At 50.3% G+C, this 25,281-nt stretch overlaps 2 protein-coding genes and 1 pseudogene across 3 annotated transcripts in view; 2 read left to right on the top strand and 1 right to left on the bottom strand.

Moving 5' to 3' along the window:
* The window catches only part of Spint1 (serine peptidase inhibitor, Kunitz type 1), a 13,922-nt gene extending 6,439 nt beyond the window's left edge, over positions 1-7,483 (top strand). For both annotated transcript variants that reach the window (XM_023711483.1, XM_004623519.2), the window contains exons 3-11: positions 3,473-3,600; positions 3,800-3,938; positions 4,031-4,201; positions 4,351-4,377; positions 4,654-4,779; positions 4,890-4,940; positions 5,709-5,879; positions 6,066-6,113; positions 6,521-7,483. In XM_023711483.1, coding sequence (XP_023567251.1) covers positions 3,473-3,600; positions 3,800-3,938; positions 4,031-4,201; positions 4,351-4,377; positions 4,654-4,779; positions 4,890-4,940; positions 5,709-5,879; positions 6,066-6,113; positions 6,521-6,726 — 1,067 coding nt within the window. In that variant the 3' untranslated portion in view covers positions 6,727-7,483. The remainder of the gene's footprint in view (positions 1-3,472; positions 3,601-3,799; positions 3,939-4,030; positions 4,202-4,350; positions 4,378-4,653; positions 4,780-4,889; positions 4,941-5,708; positions 5,880-6,065; positions 6,114-6,520) is intronic.
* A 10,585-nt stretch (positions 7,484-18,068) lies between these two features.
* LOC105741962 lies at positions 18,069-18,268 on the top strand (annotated as a pseudogene).
* Positions 18,269-22,326: 4,058 nt separating this feature from the next.
* Rhov (ras homolog family member V) lies at positions 22,327-24,506 on the bottom strand. The gene is made up of 3 exons (XM_004623400.2): positions 24,211-24,506; positions 23,989-24,047; positions 22,327-23,791 (listed from the first exon to the last, which is right to left on the bottom strand). Exons 1-3 carry the CDS (start codon positions 24,416-24,418, stop codon positions 23,348-23,350), a joined length of 711 nt encoding a protein of 236 aa, XP_004623457.1. The 5' UTR covers positions 24,419-24,506; the 3' UTR covers positions 22,327-23,347.
* Between the last annotated feature and the right edge of the window lie 775 nt (positions 24,507-25,281).

Raw genomic sequence — 25,281 nt, 5'->3', positions numbered from 1 at the left:
CAAAGTCCTGAATTCAATCCCTGGTACTACAAAAAAGAAAAAAAATTTAGGGCCAGCCAAGTAGACCCCCGGGCTCGCTGAGAGGGTGATTGAGCTTGGGCATCGTGGTGCGTGCCTGTAATCCCAGCTCTTGGGAGGCTGTAAACAGGCGGATCACTACTGGTCTGATCTAGTAGTGAGACCCTGAACACCCTGTAGACCCTGCCCTAAAATACAAAAACAAAACAAAAAGAAGTATAGGGCCGGGGTTCATGAGATAGCTCAGCGGACTAAGTGCCTGCTTTGGCAAGCACAGAGACCAGGGTTTGATCCTCAGTGCTGCATGCTGCACCAGCCCTGCCCCCAGGGCAGGCTGAGAGAACTGCAGAGTCTGGACATAGTGATGGGCCCCTGTAATCCCAGCACTGGGGAGGCTGAAACCAGGAGAACCTCTATGAGTTCAAGCTGCATCGTGAGGCCCTCGCTGTGAGGTTTGGACTCCTAGCAATCCTCCTGTCTCAGCCTCCCCAACACTGAGATGATAGGCGAGTGCCATCGTAGCATGTTGTGCCTGAGGTTCTGGGGCCTGCACAGCATGTAGTAACAGGGATCAAACTCAGGACCTTGTGCTTGTCAGGTAGGCACTTAGACCACTGAGCTCTCTCCCCAGCACCCTCCCACCTTTTTTCTCTTTCTTTTGGGTTTGGTTTTGTTTTGTTTGGTACTGAAGAATGAAGTGATCCTCTTGCCTTAGACTCTCAAGTGCTGGGATTACAGGTGTGCACTACTCTGCCCAGCTGGGCATTGGTCTTATTTCAAATTCAGCTTCTCTTATGAGGGAACCCACACCTTCCCTCTCAGTCTGGTTTCCCTTCTGCCTTTGCCTGGATTCTTCCTCTGCATTATGAGGAGCCTGTTCTGAGAAGTCTGAGGTGTGTGTCTGCCAGTCCTTCTCACCTCCCCTTCCTTTCAGTTCCTGTGGTTGCTCTGTGGTTTGGAACGTCCTATTACATCTGCCCTGCACCTCTGCCCTCACTGCCCAAGCAGGAGCTGCCCACTTTCAGCCCCGGATCCCTCCCTTAGACCTGGTAGACCTGGATCTGAAAGAGTTTGAGGCCAGCCCAGTTTGGGCTACTTAGTTCAAGTCTGGCATGGACTATGTAGACTGCCTCAAAAAGAAAAAAAAAAAAAGGAAGAAAAGGTGATTCAATATTCACTACCTGTTTGTACCTTTCAGATTTTATTTTTATTTTTTTGTATATTTTAGGGAAGGGTCTACAGGGTGTTCAGGGTCTCACTACTAGATCAGACTCAGTGATTCTCCAGTTCACAGCCTCCCAGGTCTGCTGCTGCCAGGCTTCCAGGATTCTGCTCCTGTGCCCGTGACCAGTGTCTGTCCCCCACGTGCCACTAGTTATTTAATGTTTGAATATTACTTCTCTTCTGTCCAAACACCGCAGCATCTAGGTGCGTGGAGATTTGTCCAGCTGGCTGGTCTCCTTACTGTCTGTCCAACTAGCCTCACAAATCTCTAGCTGCTTGATTTGATTTTGCATGTTTTCTGTTGTCATAAGCCACCCCATATTCTCCACTACGAGCCCAACAAGAACAAAAATGTCTTCAAATTCTTCCAAACTGGGTCTGGTGGTGTACATCTGTCATCTCAGCACTTTGAGAGGCTGAGGCAAAAGGATTGCAAGTTTAAGCCTAGCCTGGAAAACTTAGTAACTTCGCAAACTTAGTAACTTAGCAAGACCTTATCTCAAAATAAAAAAAGTCCTTCTCTAGAGACTTCTTCCCTTCACTCAGATCCTGCTGTCTTCCCTTGTACACACCTGGCTTTGTATTGTTAGATCTTTTCTGCTTTCTGGACTGTGGTCCCTGCCAGGGACCATGTTAATTACTAAGGCTGGAGTAACAAATTATTCCAAACTGAGTGGCTTAAAACTATGGAAATGTATTCTCTCATGGTTCTAAAAGTTCTAGAGGCCAGAGAGTATAAATAAAACAAGGTGTTATCAAGGATACACTACATCCAAAGACTCTAGGAATGAAATCCTTTTTGCCTCTTCCTACTTTTGGTTTCCTTGGCTTATGGCCACATCACGGGGTCTGTGCTTCTCATCACATGACAATCTCTTCTTTCACTCTGTTCTTCTGTTTTTATGAGGACACTTGTTATTGGATTTAGGACCTACCCAACTATTGAGTTGCTCTTTTCTAGAAATCCTTTACTTATTCACTTTAGTAAAGGCGTTCCCAATGAGGCCGCATTCATGGGTCCCTGGGGCTTGCTATAGACACAAGTTTTGGGGGCCACCATTCAACCTGCTACAGACAGGAGTCCTGTTTTGTGTTGTCTCCCTGTCCCGTGCCCTCACCCTGAGCTAAGAAAGTGTGGGCACAGGGTGTCAGTTTGAGGACAGAGGCTGTGATCCCCCCCCCCCAACCAGAGGCAGGATCTGGGGTGACAGAGTGCCTGGTTCCCATGGCCACTGCCTCTGTCCAGATGGGCTTTTCTGTATCATGTAGCTTAACAGAGTGAGTGTGATGAGTTTTAATCACTTGTTTCCTTATTTTGCTTTTAAATGAGTTATTTAACTTTTTGCCTTTTTAAAAATTTATTTGTGTGTGTGTGTGTGTGTGGCCAGCTCAGCCCACCAGGGGGCGGGGCTGGCTGGCATGTGGTGCTTGGGGATTGAACCGCGGTCCATGTGCTTTGCTAAGCTTATTCTAAGTAGGTGCTTTAGACCACTGAGCCATGTCACCAGCCCTTTTTTTTTTTTGGTACTGGTGATTGAATTCAGGGTTTCTCTGTTGCAAAGCTACATCACCTTTTTATGTTGAAACAGTCTCACTAAGTTGTCCAGTCTGATCTTGGACTTGAGATCTTCCTGCTGGAGCCTTCAGTCTCAGCCTCCTGGGCAGGTGGGATTAGAAGCATGTGCCACCGTACCCAGTTTAACTTTTTTTTTTCTTTTTCTCTTCAGTAAACCTAGGGTCTTTGCACAGAGCAACAATCATCAGACCTTTTTTATTTTGTATTTTGCGACAAGGTCTTGCTAAGTCACTAAATTGCCTAGGCCGGACTTGAATTTGGCAGTCCTCCTGCCTCAGCCTCTCAGAGTGCTGGGATTACAGGCATGCAGCAGTTTACTTTAACTTCTAAAGCAGTTAGCACAAGTACTTGCTTACTATAGAAAATAGAAACAAGCTTACTCCTCCAAGCACACGTACTTTTTCCTTCCTAAATGAGATGAGTCGGCACATTCTGTTCAGCAACTTCCTTCAGAAAGTGGGCTTTACAGCATGAAAATGTCTTCTGTATTCCTTAGACATAATGTCTCCAAATAGCAAACACAACACCTGCCCTCACGGCACTGTTGAGTCCCAGGTTGGCTCAGGTGTGGTTTGAGCTGCCCCCTCCGCATTTCTTCCCCAGCAGAGACTTAGTCTGTTCAGTGAGAGCTCAGCTTCCCCCGCCTTCCCCCAGGGTCCCGGATCCCCAGGGCCTGGGTGGGCATAGACTTGAAGGTACAACCCCAGGAACCCCTGGTGCTGAAGGATGTGGGCAACACAGATTGGCACCTACTTCAGGGTGACACCGGAGTCAGCATTGAGGTGAGACCCTAGCCACCCCCTAACCCCTCTCCCCTCAGCCCTTCTGGGTGTGTGGGTGGGTAGAAGGTGGGGAAGAGTTGAATTAATACCACATACCTGTGCTTGCTTTCCCGGGTGGGTGGGTGGGTGTTGCTGAGAGGCCTGGGGTAACCTAGGGGCATGGAGGGTGCACAGTCCTGATGGCCAGTCCTGTGTGTAGAGGAAAGAGCCGGACCAGTTGGAGCTGTGGGGACTCAAGGAAGGCACCTACCTGTTCCAGCTGACAGCTACTGGCTCAGATGAGCCACAGGGTACAGCAAATGTCACAATCACTGTGTTGTCCGCCAAGCAGACAGAAGGTGAGGGGGGCTGGCAGGTGGCACCTGGAGCGCCCAACCTTCTACCCCGCTGTGTCCCTGCAGGCCCCTCACCTGTTTTCCTCCTCCTCCAGACTACTGCCTTGCCTCTAGCAAAGTGGGCCGTTGCAGGGGTGCCTTCCCCCGCTGGTACTACAACCCCAAAGACAAAATCTGCAAGAAGTTCACTTATGGGGGTTGCTTGGGCAACAAGAACAACTACCTTCGGGAGGAGGAGTGCATGATGGCCTGCCGGGATGTGCAAGGTGGGCTTTGAGGAGCAGCCCGGGCTCGAGTGACCTCCCCTAGAATGGGTATCTCCTCATCAGTCGGGGCAGCTGGGGCAGTCCCCATTCCCACTCGTCTTATCCATGTAGAGCCTGGCCATACCTGCTGTCACTTTCTTTCCCTCTAGGGCCCTCGATGGAAAGGCAGCATCCAGGTGGGCTTCCTCTTTCTGCTTCACCCCACTACATGTCCAGTCCTATCATGTCTGTTCCCCAACCAGCCTGCCTTGCCCTCCCCACCCCTGCCCTCATCATATGGGAGGCCCCAAAGCCCCCACTCCTACCAACCCACTGTCTTCCTGTTGGGATGTGCCAAGTCCACGGGGGGGGGGGTGCTGGGAGGGTAGAGAGGGCCAAGCAGATCATTGGCCCCTGGCACTGTCTCCATGCTTGAGCCTGCACTCACCCTGTGTCGTCCTACCCCTTGCCAGTATGCTCAGGCAGCTGCCAGCCCACCCAGTTCCACTGCAGTGATGGCTGCTGCATCGACAGCTTCCTGGAGTGTGATGACACCCCAGACTGCCCTGACGGCTCCGATGAGGCCACCTGTGAAAAATGTGAGGCCTGGGATTGGAGAGAAAGGGTGGGCAACAGGAGGGGAGGTCCTGACACCTGCACCCTGGAGAAACCCTTGTTGGGCTGGACGCCTGACCTTTCATATCTGCAGATACCACTGGCTTCGACGAGCTCCAGAACATCCGTATCCTCAGTGACAAAGGTGAGGCCCTCCCCAAGTCCTCTGGGCTGGCATTGCCCTCCTCATCCCATCTGGCACTGCCTGAAGGACCTTGCCAGGCTGAGGGCACAGTCAGGGGAGGAGCTCCCTAGCTGCCTTCTATGGCTCTGCTTCCCAGGCATCACTAGTCAGCTAGATATCTTCACGACTGTTGCCATGTAATCACTGTTAATGTGCTAAAAAGGAAGTTTCACATCAGAGCCATGAATGATTTTTAGGGGGATTTGTTTGTTTCAGTTTGGTTGTTCTGAGATAAAGCCTTGCTATGTAGTTCATGAAGGCTGGTCTTTAACCCACTATGTAGCCCAGGTTCACCTCAAACTTGCAATAATCTTCCTGGCTCAGCCTTGTGAGTACTGGGATTGCAGACCTGTGCCACCACCCCTGACCAGTGCCATAAGGGGAAAACAGCTATGATTTGCCGCACGTCGAAAGTAATGATAAGAATAAATACAATAAGACAGTGTGAATAAATTTTCCCTAGACATTTTAGCTGCCAACACTCAGACCCTGAGGCCCATCTTCTTTGTTAAAGCAGTGATAGAAAACCTTATCACAGTGAGAAAAGTTAAAACAAATTGAAGGAGAAATAAATATGTGAGTCCTATGGCATGCCTATGTTAGTGTCCAGGATTTGTGTTCCTGGCATAAAGGGGGCAGTGTTTCTGGGCCCCCTCGCCCTTGAAGGGGTAGCCGCCAGGTGAGCATGGAGGCCCTGGGGGCTCACCCTTTTGCTTGCCTCTACCCCAGGGCACTGTGTGGACCCCCCAGACACGGGGACCTGCAAGGATAGCATCCCACGCTGGTACTACAACCCCTTCAGTGAACGCTGTGCCCGCTTTACCTACGGTGGTTGTTATGGCAACAGTAACAACTTTGAGGAAGAGCAGCAGTGCCTGGAATCCTGTGGCGGCATCTCTAGTGAGCCTGGTGGCGGGCTAGGGTGTGTGGAGGGAAGGCCTGCTTTGTTCCAGTCAGGGTGGTCACCCCTCTGTCCTGAGTACCTGCATTGGTCATGAAAGGATGGTGTAGATGGGCTGGGGCTCTGGGAGCAGCTGAACCTCAGAGCCCTTAGAGCCCCCTATCTCTGCCTCCCTTGTGTTGCAGAGAAGGATGTGTTTGGGCTGCGGCGGGAGAGCTCCATTCCCAGCACAGGTAAGGCTTGGTCTTGTTCTGCCGAGGTGGATGCCTAGGTGTCGCTCAGGGAATCCACTCCACATGACTGGTATGGCTGCCTGAGGTCTCCCACGGGGACAGCATGCCGTGATACAATGGCGAGGGGTGGGGAAGTACAGCAAAGTGCACACTGGCGTGATGGCTGCCTGCAGAGACCCAGTCTTTTCCCCAAGCCCCTTGCTTGGATCCAGATCTGAGACCTATTGCTATCCTTCTGAGTTCCTCGGGCAGCTGGTGAACTATGCTTTTGTGCTGGAGGTCTGAGCTGGGTGCCCATGTGCTTCTGCGCCTGGCATCTGTTTGCCTTGGTCTCTTCTCTAGAGTTGGGACAGGCATCAGAACAAGGCAGGCCTTGGGAACCCTCATTGTGCCCTTTCTGCTCACAGGCTCAGTGGAAGTGGCCATGGCTGCACTCCTGGTCACCTGCATTGTAGTGGTGATAGCCATCCTGGGTTACTGCTTCTTCAAGAACCAGAAAAAGGGCTTCCGAAGACACCGCCACCACCCGCCACCCACGCCTGCCAGCTCCACTGTCTCCACCACTGAAGACACAGAGCACCTTGTCTATAATCACACGACCCGGCCACTCTGAGTCAAGGCACTCTGCTCATGAACACTGGGGACACTTTGGAACTAGACTTTTCCTGCCTGTTTCCCAGATTTCCATGCAGGAGATTTTTTCCCTCTTGGAGAAGTCTCAGTGAGCTTGGGCCAGTTCCTGAGAAAGCTCAAGAGTCTAGAAGCAAGCAGCAAACCCCTGAGCCAGTACTGTGTAGTTGGATGTGCTGAAACTGGGTTTTGTTGTGTTCAAAGCTGCCTGCTGCCACCCCCTGGCTCTGGGAAGGAAGCTGGGGTGGTGTCCTCCGTAGCTGCCCTTCTGTTCTGCACAGTTCGGGGTGGGAGGGGGACTTCCCTATGTAGTTTGTGCTGGAAAGAACTGCTTCTGGAGTGCTGGGGATGGAACTCAGTGGTAGAGTGTGTGCCAGGGGTCCTAGGTTGAATCCCCAGCCCTGGAGAAGGGCTTTGTCTGCATCTAATACGGTGGGGTGAGAGGAATCAAAGATGACTGCCATCCTCTTCCCTCAGGATTGAACTGTCTGCCTGTAGCCAACCCTAACCTAGTATAGACAAGCAGTCAGAGCTGAAAGAGTGCTGCACCCTTCACCCCCTCACCCCAGGGCTCCCCAACATTTCACCCCAACCCTTCCTCAGCTTTCCACAGGTCCACTGCACTCGAAAGAAGGTATATGAGGCCGGGGGTACAACTTGGCAACAAGGTGCTTGCCTAGTACACATGGGACCCTGGGAGTTCAGTCCCCAGCTCTGCAAAAATAAATAAGATGAAATGATTTGTTTTGTGGGGTTTCTGCCTTTGTTCTTTGAAACGGGAAAGGGACAAGGTTGATGGGGGGAGATGAAACTGCCTATCTAACCAGTTCCACCTTTGGCCACCCTGTTGAACAGGTTTTCCTACCTCTCCCGAAACTGCCCCATCTTGAGGGTGGAGAGATGTGTCAGGTTTGACCACTGGAGAGGGGGTGAGAGGTCCCTGGGAGCAGGGTTAGGAAAGGCCAAGTGCTGCTGAGCAGTGGAGACTTAATGGTGCAAGCCTCTAACTAAAACTGCAGTTGCTGAGACAAAGAAGCACATAGCTGGAACCCTGGCTGTTTGTCCCCCACCTCTAGGGCTGGTACTGGGGATTGAATGTGGGGCTATTTTGGTGAGCTACACCCCTCATCTTTTTTTAAAAAATGTATTTAGTACAGGATCTCACTACACAGATAGCACTCGTGATCCTCCTATTTTCAGCCTCCCAAGCACTGGAGTTAGGGGTGTGAGCCACTACACCCAGTCTTCTTTCTTAGTTTGTATTTATTTATTTATTGGTGGAACCAGGGATTGATCTCAGGCCTTTGCGCTTGCCAAGCAAGCACGTACTCTACTGAGCCATCTCCCCGGCCCCTTTCTTCTTCTTTATTTTGAAAATTATCACTAAGTTGTCCAGGCTGGCCTCAACCTTGCAGTCCTACTTGTGCCTCTTGAGTAGCAGGGAATACCAGGTGTGTACTACCATGCCTGGGAAACCCTGGCCCTTCTCTCTACCTGATGGGCCCCAGGTCACCGGCTGCCATCCCACGTAACAAGCTCTGCCTTCACAAGAATGCAGCTCCGGGGCTGGGGAGATGGTTCAGTGGAATAAGTGCTTCCCTGGCAAGCACAAGGGCCTGAGTTCAATTCCCGGTTCCGGAAAAAAAAAAAAAGAATGCGGCTCCTTCCTAGGCTCTAGGCTTCTGAGCAGTTTTTTCGTTTTTGTTTTTTGTTTTTTGTTTTTTTTTTTGAGACAGGGTCTCTCTACAGTTGGGGCCAGCCTTGTGCTTGCTTTTATAGCCCCCAGCCTGATCACAAATTTGTAGGAGCTTGGCAGTTCCGGGCCCAGCATGGCATGCGGATCTGGGGTTCAAACTCAAGACCTTGTGCTTGCCAGGTAGGTGCTTAATGCCTCTGAGCTTTCTCCCAAGCCTGACAGCTTTTATTTGAAGGGCCACATTCCAACCCACACCCCTCCAGTCAAGCAACCTCCTGTGTCTACCCCCTCCATAAACATGTGTTACTGGTAACCCCAGGGCCTTTGCACTGAGCTACATCCCCACCCTCTAATTTTTTTTTAATTCTGAGACAGGGTCTCACTAAATGGCCCAGGGTTGGTCCAAACTTGGAATCCTGCATCATTCTGCTAGAGTGCTCGGATCATAGGGATGTGCCAATATACCTGGGTAGAATCATATTTCTAATTATTCCACAACTTACACTGAGCTTCTTTGTGCCAGAGAATGCCAGTCATTAGAGATTTAGTATTCTTGTTAGGTATAGTGACACACGCCTGTAATTCCAGCGCAAGGGAGGCTGAAGCAGGAACCTCAGCCTTACTGTGAATTCAAAGCTAGCCTGGGCTACATACTGAATTCAAGGCCAGCCTGTTAAACAAAGTGAGACCCTATCTCAAAAAATTAAATTAGAGGGGCCAGGGAGATGGCTCAGTGGGATAAGTGCTTCTCTGGCAAGTGCAAGGGCTGAGTTCAATCCCCAGGTCCGCAAAAAACAAAAAAATTAAATTAGTAGGCCCAATGAGATAGCTCAGCAGACTAAGCACCTGCTTAGGCATGCACAGGAACTAAGTCCAGGTGTGGTGGCGCATGCCTGTAATCCCAGCACTGGGGATACTGAAAACAGGAGGATCACTATGAGTCTGAGCTGCATAGTGAGATCCTGTACCACATACATTTTTTTAAAAAATTAAATTAGTATTGTCGGGGCCAGGGAGATGGCTCAGTGGAATAAGCGCTTCCCTGGCAAGCACAAGGGCCTGAATTCAATCCCTGGTTCCACCAAAATAAATAAATAAATAAATAAATAAATAAGTATTGTCAAGTACCTGGAGAGCACTAGTGAAATTCTTCACATCTCAAATTGGCTCAGCACAGGATCCTGGGACAAAAGTACTGCTATTTTCATTTGCCAGGTGAGGAAACATAGTGCAGGGAAGTTTCCAAGGCCTAGAGAAGGATTAGGAGGGCTAGATCCAACCCCCAACAGTGCAGGGCCTCAGTCTGAGCTTCCAGGGTTGGTAGGGCTTCCTGTGAGCAACAGGAAAACGCATGTGTGAAGCTCCAAGTGCACCTGCGCAGCTTCGCACACCTGTGAGGCAGCAGCTGGGCGAGGGAGGGGTAACGCCTTTACCACTGTGCTGTCTGCCCAGCCCACCTCCCCATTCTCATCCCTTAGCTCAACTTAGGGAGCACCAGCTGGCTGGCTTTCCCTGTTTCACACCCCTGCCTGCCAGCAGGACCCTGCACAGGGGGCTGCCTTCTTTGTGCAGGTGTCTGTCTTCCTGCCAAGTTGTGAGCTGGTCTCTATCGCTTCATTCACCCTGTGTGACCTCAGTTAATGGCACTTGCTTGGCAAATGTTGTGTGGGCAACAGGCAGGAGTGAAGCTCGTTCTCTGTTCCCTTCCATAGAGCACTGTATTCTCCTTCCTAACCTCCTTTGCTGGGCACTTGCCCACCCTTTGAGTCTCAAAAGATGGCTCCTTTGGTCTTTTCCTTGGCCTCCCATTCTTGGTTCTCTCTAAGTAACTTTGGGGCTGAGTAATTAACGCTCAAACGCTATGCTAACACCTATAACAGAGATCAACACAGAGTAAGTGTTTAGACCTGGAGTGAACATCCTCTTTGGAAGGGGTGGAAATCACATGGGATGGCAAAACCTCAGTGGTGCGCTGTCCCCACTGGAGGGAGGAGAGAGGAGCTTTAGTGGCCGCTAGGGGGCACCCTCACCATGATTGCGTGGTGTTCCCTGCAAGGTTTTAACCATGGGGAGTTCAGTCTTATGTAGGTGCCAGGTGTCAAGCAGGGAAGGCTGAGATGTAGCCTGCTCTCCTGGAGTTATCCTTCGGAATGCAGGCAGCTTGGGTATAAATACTGTAACAAAGTGGTCCCTAAACTGCTTTAATCTCCTTGGATCCCAGCCACCTCCTCTGTCCACACACAAATGACTCTTACAACTCTTACCTGCTGCCCTACTTTGCCAGTAGTCTCTACCTCAGATACCCCCTTGGCTCTCGAAAGCTCCCTATGCACGACCCAGCTCAAAAACCTTCCCAACTCTCCAGCCAAAGTTCACATCTGCCCTGTCCTTCTGATGCTGTGCTGCACACAGTGACACTAAATCAGTGTGTCTGCCCTCATCTGAGCCAGACTCCTTAGGACAGGAACTGGCTCCCGCTTACCTCAGTGTCTTCCATGGTGGGCCCTGCTGTGGATACTAACTCTTCAACAGATGGCTGTTGGAAAGAAGCAGAGGCTGGTCAAGCCAGGAGATTAAGGAGGTTGAGAAGGGCTTCAGGCAAGAGGAATTAAGTAGGTGAGAAAGATCTATGAGAGCAGATATGTGTGCACCTATATTCATAATGGAACTATCCACAATAACAACGGAAATGTCCACAGACAGATAAATGAGTAAGCAAAATGGAATACATACAAAAGTACAGTGGAATACTAGTCTTAAAAAGAAAGAAAGTTAGGGCTGGCGAGATAGCTCAGCAGACTAAGCACCTACTTAGACAAGTGCAAGGACCAGGGTTTAATCCCTGATACTCCAAACTGTGCTGGCCCCACCCCTGGGGCACATTGAGCTGGGAGTGGTGGCACACACCTATAATCCCAGTGCTGGGAAGGCTAAAAATAGGAGGATCACTACAAGTCTGAACTGTGTAGTGACACCTTGTACCAAACACATGAAAGAAAGAAAGAAAAAAAAAAAAAAAAGAAAGAAAGAAAGAGAAAGAAAAGGAAACTTCCAGGTATGGTGGGACATGCCTGTAATCCCAGCATTCCAGAGTCTGAGGCAGGAAGATCACTGTGAGCTCAAGACCAGCCTGGGTTACATAGTGAGTTCAAGATCAGGCTGTTGGGGGGCTGGGGAGATAGCTCAGTGGAATAAACACTTCCCTGGCAAACGCCAGGGCCTGAGTTCAACCCCCAGTTCCGGGAAAAAAAAGAAAAGAAAGAAAGGAAAAAAAAAGATCAGGCTGTTGGGCTGGCCAGATAGCTCAGGAGATTAAATCACCTGCTTAGACAGATGCAGGGGCTGGGGTTCCATCCCTGGCATGCCACTATCAGTCCTGCCCCCAGGGCACACTGAGACTGAGATTAAGACTGGGAGTGGAGGTGCGTGCCTGTAATCCCAGCACTTGGGAGGCTGAAAACAGAAGGATCACTACGAATCCAATCTGTGTAGTGAGACCCTGTAGACCTTGTACTAAGTGCAAAAAAAAAAAAAAAAAAGAAAGAAAGAAAGAAAGAAAGAAAGAAAGAAAGAAAGAAAGAAGGAGAAAAAAAAAGGATCAGGATGTACTACATAGACCCTATCAAGAGAGAGAGACAGACAGAAATTCTGACATATGGTACAATACAGATGAAGCTTGAGGAAATTTTTTTTTAATTTTGTGTGTGTGTGTGTGTGTGTGGCCAGCTCAGCCCACCAGGGGGCGGGGCTGGCTGGCATGTGGTGCTGGGGGATTGAACTGTGTGGTCCCTGTGCTTTGCTAAGCTTGTTCTAAGTAGGTGCTTTAGACCACTGAGCCATCTCACCAGCCCAAGCTTAGGAAATTTAAGTGAAATAAACTAGTCACAAAAGGATGAATACTATATGCTTCCACTCAGATCCAGAAAGTAGAACCCCAGCCCCTGGGAAGGGAGATTTAGGGTGCAACTATTTCATGGTATAATATTTCAGTTTTGCAAAATAAACAGTTCTAGATAGAGGATTATGGAAAAGATTGCACAACAACATGAATATACTGATCTGGACACTTAGAAATAGCCCAAGGTAGTTGGGAAGTAAGGAACTTGAATTAGTGCCAGGGAAAAACCATAGTAAATGTCGTTTAGTCTGGGCTTGAACTCACTGTGAAGCCCAAGCTGGCCTCAAATTCATGGAGATCCTCCAGCCTGCCCCCCCCCTTGGTGGTGGGGTTACAGCCGTGTATCACCACATCTAGTCTACATAAATAAATAAATAAATAAATAGGCTGAAGATGTAGCTTAGTGCAAAGCCTAGGTTAAATCCCCAGCACTGCAAAATAAATAAATAAATGTTGTGCACTTGCAGCCTTCAGTCAACTCTGACCCAAAACAGTAGTTTAATTTCTTTAATTAGTTGCCAGCATTTATAGATTTGTAACCAGCAATTCTAGCTTCTTGCATCAACTTGGGGCCCTGTCAACAGTCTGCTTCCATGCTGCAGGTGCTGAGCCTGAGGTCCTCTGCAGCCAGCCAGGCCCTCAGTGGTTCCTAGCCTGCTGCACCCAGGGTCAGGTGCTTGCTTGGACCCCCCTGACACCCAGCTTTTCTAAACATGTAGCCACCCCTCCTTTTAAAACTCCACAAAGCACCTCTTTAAGTCTTTCTAGGTCTGTTCTCTTGGTCTTGCTGTTCTGAGCTCCAGCTGATATGACCCTCCTCTGCTTTGTGGGCGAGGCTAGCTGACCCACCCAGCTTTGGGGTCCTCATTGTCTTATTCCCCATGATCCCTCCCACCTTCTACGTGCTGGGGATTTGTCTCCAAATTTACTGGCCCTAGTACTCCCAATAAACACTAACAAAAGTTGTGTTGTTCCTTCCAAACCATTCCTGCCCACTTAAACAAACAGCCCTGAATGAGGAGTGGTTTGCTCTATTGCACAAGGCCACTCCTGTCCCCACCCAATCACCATGAGACAAGAATCTCAGGACGGTGCTTTCAAGCTCCCTCAGGGAGGGGCTGTTGTCCATGGCCAGACCTGGAATCTGAGCTTCAGCCCAAGGTCCAGCTGGTTTCCCTCAACACGCACAAGCTCTGGAGAGAGCTAGCCTCGCCTTTTCCACCTGGGCCAGCTGGCAGAGGAGGGTCGTATCAGCTGGAGCTCAGAACAGCAAGACCAAGAGAACAGACCCGGAAAGACTTAAAGAGGTGCTTTGTGGAGTTTTAAAAGGAGGGGCAGCTACATGTTTAGAAAAGCAAGTCACAACCCTGAAAAAGGATATTTGCTCAAATCTTCCCAGTATTATCTTGCACTAATAAAATGACAGGTGTTGGGTTCCTCCACCCCAAACCAAAGACTGAACTCAAGGGGCTCTGAGCACTGAGCTACAATTCCCATCCCTTTTTATTGTTTATTTTTTGGAACAAGATCTTGATAAATTGCCTACACAGGCCTTGAACTTGCCAAGCTGTTCTCACTCAGCCTCCCAAGTAGCTGGGACTACAGTAAGTGTGTGTCAGACCACCTGGCTTTGGTCTGTGTTTTCTAGCTTTCCTACACTGAATATCTTTTTTTTTTTTTTTTTTTTTTTGTCTTTTTGACAGGGTCTCACTATGCAGTTCAGGCTGGCCTTGGGCTCATTTTGTAGTCCAGGCTGGTCTCAAACTCATAATGATCCTCCTGCCTCAGCCTTCCGAGTGCTGGGATTACAAGTGTGGGTCAACACACTCAACCTGTAGCTTTTGTAGTAAGAAAAAGTGTTCCAGTATGTAAGCGAGGGACAAATCATCAGACCCTGAGTTCTGCACTGGGCTCCAGCAGTGGGGATGGGGAAGAAGGCGAAGCTTCCAGCCACCGGAAGAAGGACGCCAGTGTGAGACTTGGTGACTCTGGGCTGTGCAGAGGGGCAGCATGAGTGGGCAGAGCTATCAGGTCTTGATCCTGGAGGCTGGCTGTGTGGCGATGCCACCAAGAGAAACAAGGCCACATGGAAGAGGGGCAGTTTCAGGAGAACCAGGCAGAAGGTGAGGGGCCACCTGGCACCAGATGGAAACCGGCTTCCTTGATTTCTCATCATTACTTAGCTGTTGTTGACTTATGCCTCACCTTACAGGGAAGGGGTTAAGGCGGTTTATTGGCGTCTATAAATTATGAGATAACATGGGTATAAAGAAGGTATGAGATTTTTTTTTCTTTAATCAAGGAGGAACATAAGCAACTCGGGTCAGGAGCAAGTCAAAAGCGCAGGAGTTCTACTGTGGGCCCTCCAGGCAGCTCCAAGCAGCCTGGCTGCAGGTGAGGTCTGTGGAGGTGCTATGTGTTCAAAGGTGAGGGGTCTGGGCCCAGTGAGTGTGGAGCCTCTGGGTTTGGAAGAAGAGTGGACTGGCTGACTTGAGAGAGCAACAGCAGACAGATGGAAAGGGGAGGGGAAGCCCTTGGGAGAGGAAAAGGACACAGCTGTGTTCAGAAGGCCAGCAGCAGGCAGGCAGTAGAGAGGGTCCAAGGCCAGGGGACCACAGGCGTCTGAAACTGGGGGAGGGGACACGGAGTGAGGTTGCGACCATTACGGTTTCCAGATGAAGCAAGGTTTGGCTGAGGAGTCACCCACCTGCAGAGACAAACTAAAGTCAGAAGGGGGCTCCAGTCAGCCATGGGGTTAAAGGGTCCCATCTTGACCCACTAGCTCACATGGAGTTGTCTTTCCAGGGGTTTTTCTCTGACCCACCTTCCCCTCCCCATGAATCCCTTGTAATCAGTTTATGACCTTGAGTTAACCAGGCTAACTCGGGTTAGTCTACCGCCCCAGAGCGAGGGCCATGGCGGCATGTAAAAATTAAAGGTGTTTGATTAAATAACCAGGTCCTTTCTGTCTTGACATAATGACCTTAGCCTCTGATTACAAGGCTATAGGCTGCTCTGAGTTCGGAGATAGGGGAGCTGTCGGAGCTGAGAAAGCGAGGCTCAGAGAGGGGCAGTGACTGGCTCAAGGTCACACAGCTAGGGCACATAACTGGTCCAGGAAGCCAGTGCTCCAGAGCCCCAAACCCTACACACTGCAAGTCTTGTCTTTTCCAGACAACAGAGAGTTTCTCTTTGGTTTCTGTCCTTTCTCAGGAAGTGGGACAAAGGAACCACAAGCCAAGAAGCTGTCAGGGCTGGTCCCAAACCCCAGGAGGCTGGGAACCAAAAGTCCACACCCATGTAAACATAGGCCAGCACTGATACCTCTTACTTGGCACTCAGAAACTTCCTCCAAATCAGCTCTCAGTGATTATCTTGCTTATCCCGTGCAGGTCCCCTGGGAGCCAGGGAGGGGCAGAGTCTTAGCCCCACTGCACAGCAGGGAGAAACTCAGATGAGAGGAAAGGCAGTCATTTACCCAAAGTCACCCAGCAAGTCAGAATGGGGCTAGAATGGGAGGCCCAGTCTCCAGGGCTTCACAGGGAGGGTGTTGTCCACAGAGCACATGGCCTATTGGCCAAAGTAGGGGAGAGAAATGTGCGCAGTACCTAGAATCCAGGGGTCCCTGTTCCTCCGGGAGAGCCTCCTGCTGTCCCTGAGGGAGACCGGAGGGATGAGCTCTGCTGGCTGGTGCAGGAGCCAGAAAAGGAGTTTACACAGGAGAGAGTGGCACCCAGCCACAGAGAATGTGGGTTTGAGAGGGAGCAGCTGTGGATCAACTGTCGCCAGGAGGGACTGTACTATGCGACTTTCTGCCAGGGGCATAGGGAACCCCTACGCCCACACAGGGCTCAAAGCCCTGCTGCTCCTTATCACCAGGGCCCCAGGGAATTATCTACCTGCTTTGGGAGTTTTTGTCCTTTGCAAGGCGGTAAGGCATTGAAGTCAGGATGTCCCCATCCTCAGCAAGCATTCTTCCACCTAGCTATATCCCCAGCCCCTAGGGCATCTTTTAGATACCTGGGGTGAAAGGTTTGTTGGTCACAGGCTCATCAGACTAGTGACCTTGACTGAGTCCACCCTCTGGAGACCAGGAGGGCAACGGCAGGCCAAGGGTATGGCTATAGCAGTCATGCAGTCTGACAGGGAATTCTAGACATCCCAGTTATGGGTCCATATTTCAGCCCTGATTAGAAAAGAAAGCCTGAGGACGTTCCATCTGCCGGTCAGGCACACTCAGTGCTGACATCTGCCTTGCCTGCCTCCAACCCTGTCTCTGGCTCCTTCACTCTCCCGCCCAGGACAACCTGATTATCCCAGAAGCCTGACTTCCCAGCACTCTGAGCTCTAAGAGATCAATTTCTACTTGGCATAGATGTACACAACTGGAATCTCAGCTCTCTTGGAGGCTGAGGCAGGAGGTTTACAAGTTCAATTTCTGCATGGGCAATTTAATGAGACATAAAAAATTAAAAAGGACTGGGGAAATAGCTTTGATTTCTAGGAGCAGAACCTCCCCACTCCCCACATGGAACACAGGAAGAGCCCTGGGCCCCAGGTTCAAGTGTGCTATGGTCTCCCCATCTGAGTACTGGGGCTACTAAAAGCCATCTGGCCTACCTTTTAACTCAGTTGTAGGGCTATTAGGCAATACTGAGGGGGATAAGCCTGCCTAGTATTGCTGCACACAGAGGTGCCCATGTCCAGGAAGCCAGTCCTTGCTGTTGCTTCAGGGTGACTCATGTGGCCCTCCACTGGTTCCGCTCATCAGGGGATCTGGCCCAGGCCCAAGTAGGGCCCCGCTGTTACAGCCCAGCTTAGAGCAGGTTTCCTGGCAGCCAAGTTGTAATGGGCAGGTCTGACCTGAGTGAGCCTAGCAGTGGTTACTGCCTGGGGCCAGGGCTGGTTGCAAAAGGGACGGGGCTCCTGACGCAGTATGCTCTGGGTCTCTCTCAAGCTGGTTCCCAGGAGAACCGGGAGCTCAGTGAGGGTGCGTCACCTGTGCCTTGGGCACCTCTCGGCTCCCATGGGGAAGACAGGGATGTGGCTATTATCGCATGCGCACACGCACACACCGGCCCAGATCCAGCCTACTCATCCATGTCAGATGCTCGTGGAGATGCCCCCACAACAGACCCACAAGGACTGAGTCTACACACATGCAGACACACAGCTCCCCAGTCCAGGCCACCTACACACTCACACACAGGCACAGACACCAACGCACGCACCCAGATGCACATATATGGTTGAATATAACATTTTTATGCCTGTTATGAACACACAGACACACATAAATTAGGCCCCCTGCTTTTACATAGATTCACAGACACGCACAATAGTGGACTTGCTTGGGTTGCCACAAAGGCAACACTATAAATACCCAAGAGCGACATCAGGGACACAGGAAGACAAACACATACCCACCTTGTCATCGTTTAGTATTTACTGAACACCCACAGGCTGCTAGTCATTCTTGAGCAGAGAGGAGCCCCCCATCATCTACACACACAGAAACCCAAGCTCCCTCACAAGGTCACCTGGGGCTTTGCTGGGGCCCAGTCACCAAGCCAAATGGAGAAAACTACTTTCTTTTTTTTGAAAAAACTATTTTCTATAGACAGTCAATGACCCATAACAGAAAATAATAATCAGTTGTAGATGTAGTATCATTTATACCGATAAAAGGAAAAAAAAAATTTAAAGAAGATAAAGTTCGTCTCTTGCTGCAGCAACGCGAGTGGGAGCACCAGGAGCTCGGGCTCGGAGCAAAACACTTCGGATTGTTTCAAGAAAATGGCAGACAAACCAGACATGGGGGAAATCGCCAGCTTCGATAAGGCTAAGCTGAAGAAGAAGGAGACGCAGGAGAAGAACAACCTGCCGACCAAAAAGACCATTGAGCAGGAAAAGCGGAGTGAGATTTCCTAAGAGTCTAGACAATTCCCCGCCCCCGTCATCTCCGAGACCCCCCAGTCATGATGTGGAGGAAGAACCACTTGCAAGATGCACTGTGAACTCGGGCATACCGCGCCGATGCCACCGGCCCGTGGGTCTCTGAGGGGACCCCCAATCGGACTGCCAAATTCTCCGGTTTGCCCTGGGATATTATAGAAAATTATTTGTATGTTAAATGAAAATAAAACACATCTCGTGGCAAAAAAAGAAGAAGAAGAAGAAGAAGAAGAAGAAGAAGAAGAAGAAGAAGAAGAAGAAGAAGAAGAAGAAGAAGAAGAAGAAGAGGATAAAGTTAAAAGAAGATAATCTAGGGCTGGGGAAGCTCAGTGGCCTGCCCAGCAAGCTTGAGGTCCAGAGTTCAATTCCTACTACAAAGGAGAAGGAAAAGAAGGGGGAAGAGGAGGGGAGGAAAAGGAAGAAGAGAAGGAGGAGGAAGAGGAGGAGAGAAAGAGTAAAAGGAGGAGGAGGAAGAAGAAGAAGAGGTAAGTCTATATACTAATATACTAGTTAAAGAGTGTCAGGGAAGGACAAAGCAGGTAACAGACAGAGGTGTTTACAGCTTGTAGTCAGAGTTGATAAGAACAAGACAAAACATTGTTAAAATACTAAAAGACTTGGAATTATTTGGTAAGCAGGAACTGAAGTTCAAAGAACTTGACTAGAATGAAATATTAAGTAAATAAATGTTTGCTCTTTAAAAATGAAAAAAAAAATCCACAAAATTATGTACAGGGTATGATCACACACACACACAAAAGTGTTTAAAGAAATATACATGGAAGACTAAAAGGAAGTTTACCAAATTGAACTCAGGCCTTTGTGCTTGCCAGGGAAGCACTTATTCTACTGAGCCATCTCCCTGGCCCCGAAATATTGTTATTGTCTTAGGGATTTAAGAATATAGGGGCTGGGGAGATAGCTCAGTGGCCTAAGTGCCTGCCTGACAAGTGCAAGGTCCTGAGTTTGATCCCTGGTACCACACAAAAAACAAAAAACAAAAAACAAACAAACAAACAAACAAAAAAATATATATATATAAAGGGATTTTAAAAATTTTCTACCTCTTTGGATTTTCAAATTTTTCTGAGTATTACAGAAAAAAAAATGAGTGTTATTTTTTAAAACTCAACTAAGGGCTACATAGACATTAAAGACAGTTTACCTTAATAAGGACATATCTAAGAATACTATATATATGAAACAGAGTTTTATTTAAATAATACAATAAACTTTTTTTTCTTTTTTTAATTTATGTATTTGGTACAGGGCTCACTATGCAGGTTGGACTCCTAGTGATCCTCCTGTCTCAGTCTCCCCAATACTGAGATTACAGGCATGCGCCACCATGCCTGGTTTCTGTGGCTGGTTCGGTGGGCCTTGAGTTCTGGGGCAGGCATTGAGTGGGGTACCAGGGATTGAACCTGAGTCCTTGAGCTTGCCAGGCAGGCTCTTAGACAGCCAAGCTATCTCCCCAGCCCCTAAATTTTCTTTTAAATGCAGATTTCAGGGGCTGGAGGTATAACTCAGTGGTGGAACACTTGTCTAGCATGTGCTGGTTTTAATCCCCAGCAGGGCAAAAAATTAAAAAAAAAAAAATTAAAAACCCAAATAGTTCAAATGTTCCAAAAAAAATAAAGAGATACTGTATTAACAGAGAGCCATAGAACTAGGGAGCTAGCCAGTGGGTTTGGAAGCAGAGGTAAAGCCCTCATCCGGTACAGAGGCTCAGGTTCCTTTCCAGCCATTGCCCTTCGGCCTCCATTTCCTGGGGGCTGCAAATCTGGACCTGAACTTGGAGTTGACCTTGATCTTCCTGGATTCCTCCAGGACTAGGGCTGCCCTTTATCTCTAAGCACTTAAGGGCCAGCAGCAAACAACAGCTGAGCCAGAGTCCTGTGGGATCGTACTGGGCCCCAGTAAGGTCTGTCTGTCTCTGTCTCTGTCTCTGTCCCTGCCCCTCCCCTTCTCCTTTTGGTTGGGGAGTTGTAGTTCTGCTCTGTAGACAAAGCTCAAGCTTTAGTGTGCTGTAAGATAAGTAAGGACACTATTACCAGTAATATTTCCCCCTGGAGGATGGAGTTATCAGAATATGCTTAGCATCTGGGAAACGGCATCTAGGAGGTGGCAGGAGACATTTTCCAAACCAGGGACCTGGCAAGAGCCAAGACTCAGAATCAAAGTCAGAAGATAACTGGGGGTTCCTAGGGCAAGATGGTCAGGTCCAGGCTGCTGTCCAGTGCCAGGCAGTGTTGAATGCCAAAATTAAAAGCTGGGAGTCCACTGTAAACAAAACAAGTTACAGTCTTGACTCATGGAGGTACCAGAGGACAGCAGCAACTCTGGGGGACTGGGACAGGAGTGCCATAGAAGTAAGGCTGCTGCAGGTCCTGGCCAGGTATGGGGAATCAGCAGGAGGGGAGGCTTTAGTTTGGGTTTCATGGATGTGCTGGAACCATAAGAAAGTCAGGGAAGAGCCGGGTGTGGTGGCACATGGAGGGTGGTTGTGAGTTTGAGACCAGCCTGGGCTATAAAGTGAGTTCAAGGGCAGCCTGAACTGCATAGTGAGATCCTGTCTCAAAAAAAAAAAAAAAAAGGTCAGGGAAGAAACTGTAGGGAAGGGGACAGAGATGCCATGGCACCTCCAAAGGCCCTCCAAAGATCTGAACTATGTAGCTCAGGCTGGCCTTGAGCTTGTGACAATTCTACCTCTGCCTCCAGGTACCAGGATTACTGGCCTGCATCACTATGCCTAGACCCTCAGAACATTTGGAAAACCTCTAGTCTGCTCGGCGATGGGTCAATGTCTGAAGATGAACCAGAGTCTTTGGCCTAGAAAAGTGTGTCAGGCTGGGCTGAGGAAACAGCTAGCTAGCCATGGAGCTGAGGCTTGGATTCTCAGAATCTGACTACTGAGGTGAAGGTTCTCTCAGCATCGCCACTGAGAGACTGAGGCGACCACAAGGGAATAGGTGGCTGTTGCTCTGGAGGATAGGAGGCAAGCAACTGGGGGAGCAGCAGAGGTTTCACTTGCCTAGCCTTTGTGTCCTTGAGCTATGCTTTTTTTTTTTTTTTTTTAAGTTTTTGGCGGAACCAGGGATTGAACTCAGGCCCTTATGCTTGTCAGGCAAGCGTTTATTCTACTGAGCCATCTCCCTGGCCCTATGCTTTTTTTTTGACAGTGGAAAAATTTATTGAAGAAAAGGAACGGGGAACAGGAATGTGGGAACAAGGAACAGAAATAGCTCCTTAGAGACAGGAGGAGTCCCAAATAGGTGGCCCTCAGCTATGCTCTTACACACACACCTACAGCTTTGGAGGGGGCTGGGCCCAGTGGACTAGGATGGGTGTGAGTGCTCACCTGGCCTGGCTGTGGTCTAGCAGGTGTCCCTTCAAAACATCTATAGGAACAACCTTCAAGTGTCCAACTTGAGAGTTTGAAGGCACTCATAAACACTCAGCACTAATCTCACTTGAGATAATACCTGCTTTCTAATGGCCATACCTTCCCTAAGATGATGGGTTTTTGTTTTGTTTCCCCCCAACCCCACATGTTCTCCTCGACAGGTGCTCTCCTAATGAATCTCCCATGTCCAGGACTTCTGGGAACAAACTGTATTTAAACAGTTCACAAGTGTCTTTAGCTTCACTAGTTCCTCATGTGCCAACGCTGAGGACTGGTCCAGCCAACCCATGGCTGGTTGGTTGAAGTTTAAGTTTGCGTGGGGCTCCCCATGTGTGTATGGGGGGAATGTCCCCCAACCTGAAACCTTGGGCCCTGTGAACTGTCAAAGGTATCACAGCAGAAACCATAGAGGCCTTGAGATTGCCCCAGAGCCCAGCACCTTGCTCTGGAAAGGAGGGAGAGGGGAGGGGCCCCACCCACCTGGTGAGGTCATGGGAAAGCAGCTCTGGCGCTGACACCTGGGGAAACCCGTTTCCAAGCTGCTTCCCACGCTGGCTGTCCTGGGAACCAGCTAAGCCAAGTCCCAGGTGGGAAGCCCCCCTCCCCCCAGTTCTGTTTCCATCACACTGTCCCACCTGGTCCAGCTCCACCCTTCAATCTAGCCTGAGTCCTTTGCTACCCAACGGGGGTGTTGGGGTCAAGGAAGGTTATGGGGAGCAGCAGGCTAACTGACCATGCTAGGAAATGACAGAAACAGCAGTTTTAGAAATGGAAGGTTTTATTTGCAGACTGTGCTGCTTTACCTTCTAGGGTTTGTGCAACCTTGACCTTGGGGAAAGGGATGACCCCCTCTCCTTCCTCCTCCAGGCTCTAATTTACAGCTCCTCCCCCTCCTTTTGCTGGGGTTGACTCTCACTTCCTGCCCCACTGCTGGCCTAGCCAGTTTGGGCAGTGCCTAGGGAGTCCTAGGACCCAGTTCTTCCCAGGGCCCAGCCCCGCCTTCCCTGGCTGTGGGAAGTGAGGGCAGCCCAGGTGTCAGCCTGCTCCATAGCTGCCTCCCTGTCCCGTTCTCCTTGTCTTCCTTTTCCTTCTAGGTCCTGCCTCCTATCCCACAACTCCCAGCCTTGATGTCTGCTCCTCTCTCAATCTTTCAATGGCCTTGTCTAACCAACTCTATGCCAAACTTCTCTCTAAATCAAGGCTGATCACCTTATATCCCCCCCAAGATGACCTGCCGTTCTCCTAGGTTCACCCGTATTAGGCAGGGGTGAAGACCATCACCAGGTGCCCTACATCATCAGGCTGACAGAAGAAACTTGGAAACTCAGTCCCAAACTGCTCAGAGATGGCTGACACTCTTAATTAAGCCCATCCCATGAAAATCAAAAGTGCTGGGTTTTCTCTGTGAGCCAAAGAAATCTAAATCAGAGCCTTCTGTCTTCCTGGCTCCAGGCTCATCCTGGTTCATTAGAGTGGGCAGTCACAAGCCCACTTCTGAGGCAGGACATGGATTCCGAGTGTTCGGTAGGGAACTGAGTCCCATGGGGTGGCCAGGCCCTGCCAGTAACCCCCTCAAAGGCCCCTTGCCCCAGGTTCCAGGAGTCTCTGGCCTCCTGGCTACCACTTGATTGCTATGCCTCCCTCATTGTTCAAACAAAGCAGAAGAACTTCTTCCAACGACAGCGGGAGAGGGTGCGCACCCCTTTGGCATTCAGTTTCTTCTCCAGCCGGGCTTTGTGCTCGATAGCACTGAGAATGGCAGAGTCAAACACCTCTTTCAAGTTCTTCTGCGTCAAGGCAGAGCATTCGAGGTAGCAACAGGCTCGGATCTTCTCAGCCAGACCCTGGGCTTGGGGCTGGGGTACTGGGCCCTCCCGACCACCCTGATCCAGCTGAATCAGTACATTGACATCATCTCTCAGATCGGCTTGGGTGCCCACAAGCAGCACTGGTGCCTGGGGGTTGTGAGTGCGGATCTCAGGCAGCCACTTCTCTGTGATGTTCTGGAAGGAGCTGGGTTGCACCACACTGAAGCACGCCAGGAAGACATCAGTGTCTGGATAGCAGAGGGACCGAAGTCGGTCAAAGTCCTCCTGGGATGGCAAGGCCAGGGAGTTAGCAGGATTATTAATTCCCAGCCACATAGAACAGAAATCTGTTTCTTGCTTGATCCCCGAGCCTGTGATTCCTGGAGCCCAAGGCCTTCTCTATTGCTTCATGATGGATATCCTTCCAGTACCCTCCCGCAGTCCCAGCCCCCACCCAGCAACGAACACGCGCATCTTCTCACCTGTCCCGCGGTGTCCCAAAGCTCAATGCGCACCGGGGCTCCATCCACCAGGACCTGCACTGCAGGGCGGGGCAGAGGGTACCGAATGAGGGGGGCTTCTCGGACCCCAGCAGCGCCACCACTGGGCACGCTCCCGCTTCCTCCCGGGGTTTCTCTAGACCCCCACCCCAACTCGAGAGATGTTGCAGCCCCACCCCAGCCTGCGGCGCGGGGCCGACCTACCCGAGAAGGTGTCGAGTGCCGTGGGCCGGTAGCGCGCAGGATACCCGTTGCAGGTGTAGCTGACGATGAGGCTGCTCTTGCCCACCGCGCCGTCGCCCACCAGTACGCACTTGATGCCTAGCTCCGGGGGTGCGCTGCGCCGCCGCGGAGGTGGGCTCGGGGCACGCAATGGGGGCGGCTCGTCCTCGCTCAGCTCCCGCGGCGGCATGGCCCGCGTCCGGGGCAGCAGAGGGGCCAGCCCGGCCCAGGCTCCGCGGCACTCGGGGACCAGGTTCTGCTGGCTGCCTCTGCCAGTCTGCGTCGGCAGGGCTAGCCAGCCCGACGCGCCCCGCGGATTTATATAGGGCCCCGCCCACCTCATCTGCGTGTCCCGAGTGGCCACTGCCCCGCCCACAGCCTAGTCCTCCCTGGAGGCCAAGCCGCTGCAAAGCGCCAAGAGGAGGAAAAGGAGACAGAAAGCTGATCCTCAGAGCGCCGCCCAGGTCTGGGGACAAAGAATCACCAAATCGAGGTATCGGTAGAGACAGACATCCATGATGTATTGTTTGGGAGGAAGAAGCGAGTTACAGGGAAATAATGCAACCTGTTCAAATTAATCGTGTTCAAATTAAACCTTTTACACATTGAAACAAAAACCCTATGCATATATGTTTGCATGAATAGCAAAGAGTCAGGATAGTCATTTTATTAATAAAGGAATGATCAAAAAAATATTTACCAGCCCGTGTAGGGGGCGGGGGATGTGCTAGGTGCAAGAGCACTTGCCTAGCATGCCTGAGATTCTGGGTTAGATCCCCAGACTGACAATCAATTGGTCAATCAAATCAATAACAGGCCGGTGAGATAGCTCAGCAGTCTAAAGCGCCTGCTCAGGCAAGCTTAGGAAAGCGCAGGGACGGGTTTCGATCCCCAGCAACACAGGCTGCTCCAGCCCCGCCCCATTGGGCATGCTCACCCGGCCACAGGAAAAAAAAATCAATAACAGATGATGAGGGGCACTGAGAAACTCACGCTTAAGCTCAGCAGGCAGAAGTGCTAGTTTCCCTTACAGGCTGAGCTTGCTGCAGACTC

The sequence above is a fragment of the Octodon degus genome, unplaced genomic scaffold, assembly GCF_000260255.1.
Source record: "Octodon degus isolate 3935 unplaced genomic scaffold, OctDeg1.0 scaffold00002, whole genome shotgun sequence".
Lineage (NCBI taxonomy): Eukaryota > Metazoa > Chordata > Mammalia > Rodentia > Octodontidae > Octodon > Octodon degus.
Note: the sequence above shows the minus strand (reverse complement) of the source record. Positions and strands in the feature narration are given on the sequence as shown.

What these genes read in the sequence shown, in the direction of transcription:
- Rhov (XM_004623400.2), bottom strand. Translation starts at nt 24,418, where the DNA reads ATGCCGCCGCGGGAGCTGAGCGAGGACGAGCCGCCCCCATTGCGTGCC. An exon ending in GGCACTCGACACCTTCTCGG is followed by an intron (nt 24,048 to 24,210) that starts GTAGGTCGGCCC and finishes CCCGCCCTGCAG; the next exon opens with TGCAGGTCCTGGTGGATGGA. An exon ending in TTTGGGACACCGCGGGACAG is followed by an intron (nt 23,792 to 23,988) that starts GTGAGAAGATGC and finishes TTGCCATCCCAG; the next exon opens with GAGGACTTTGACCGACTTCG.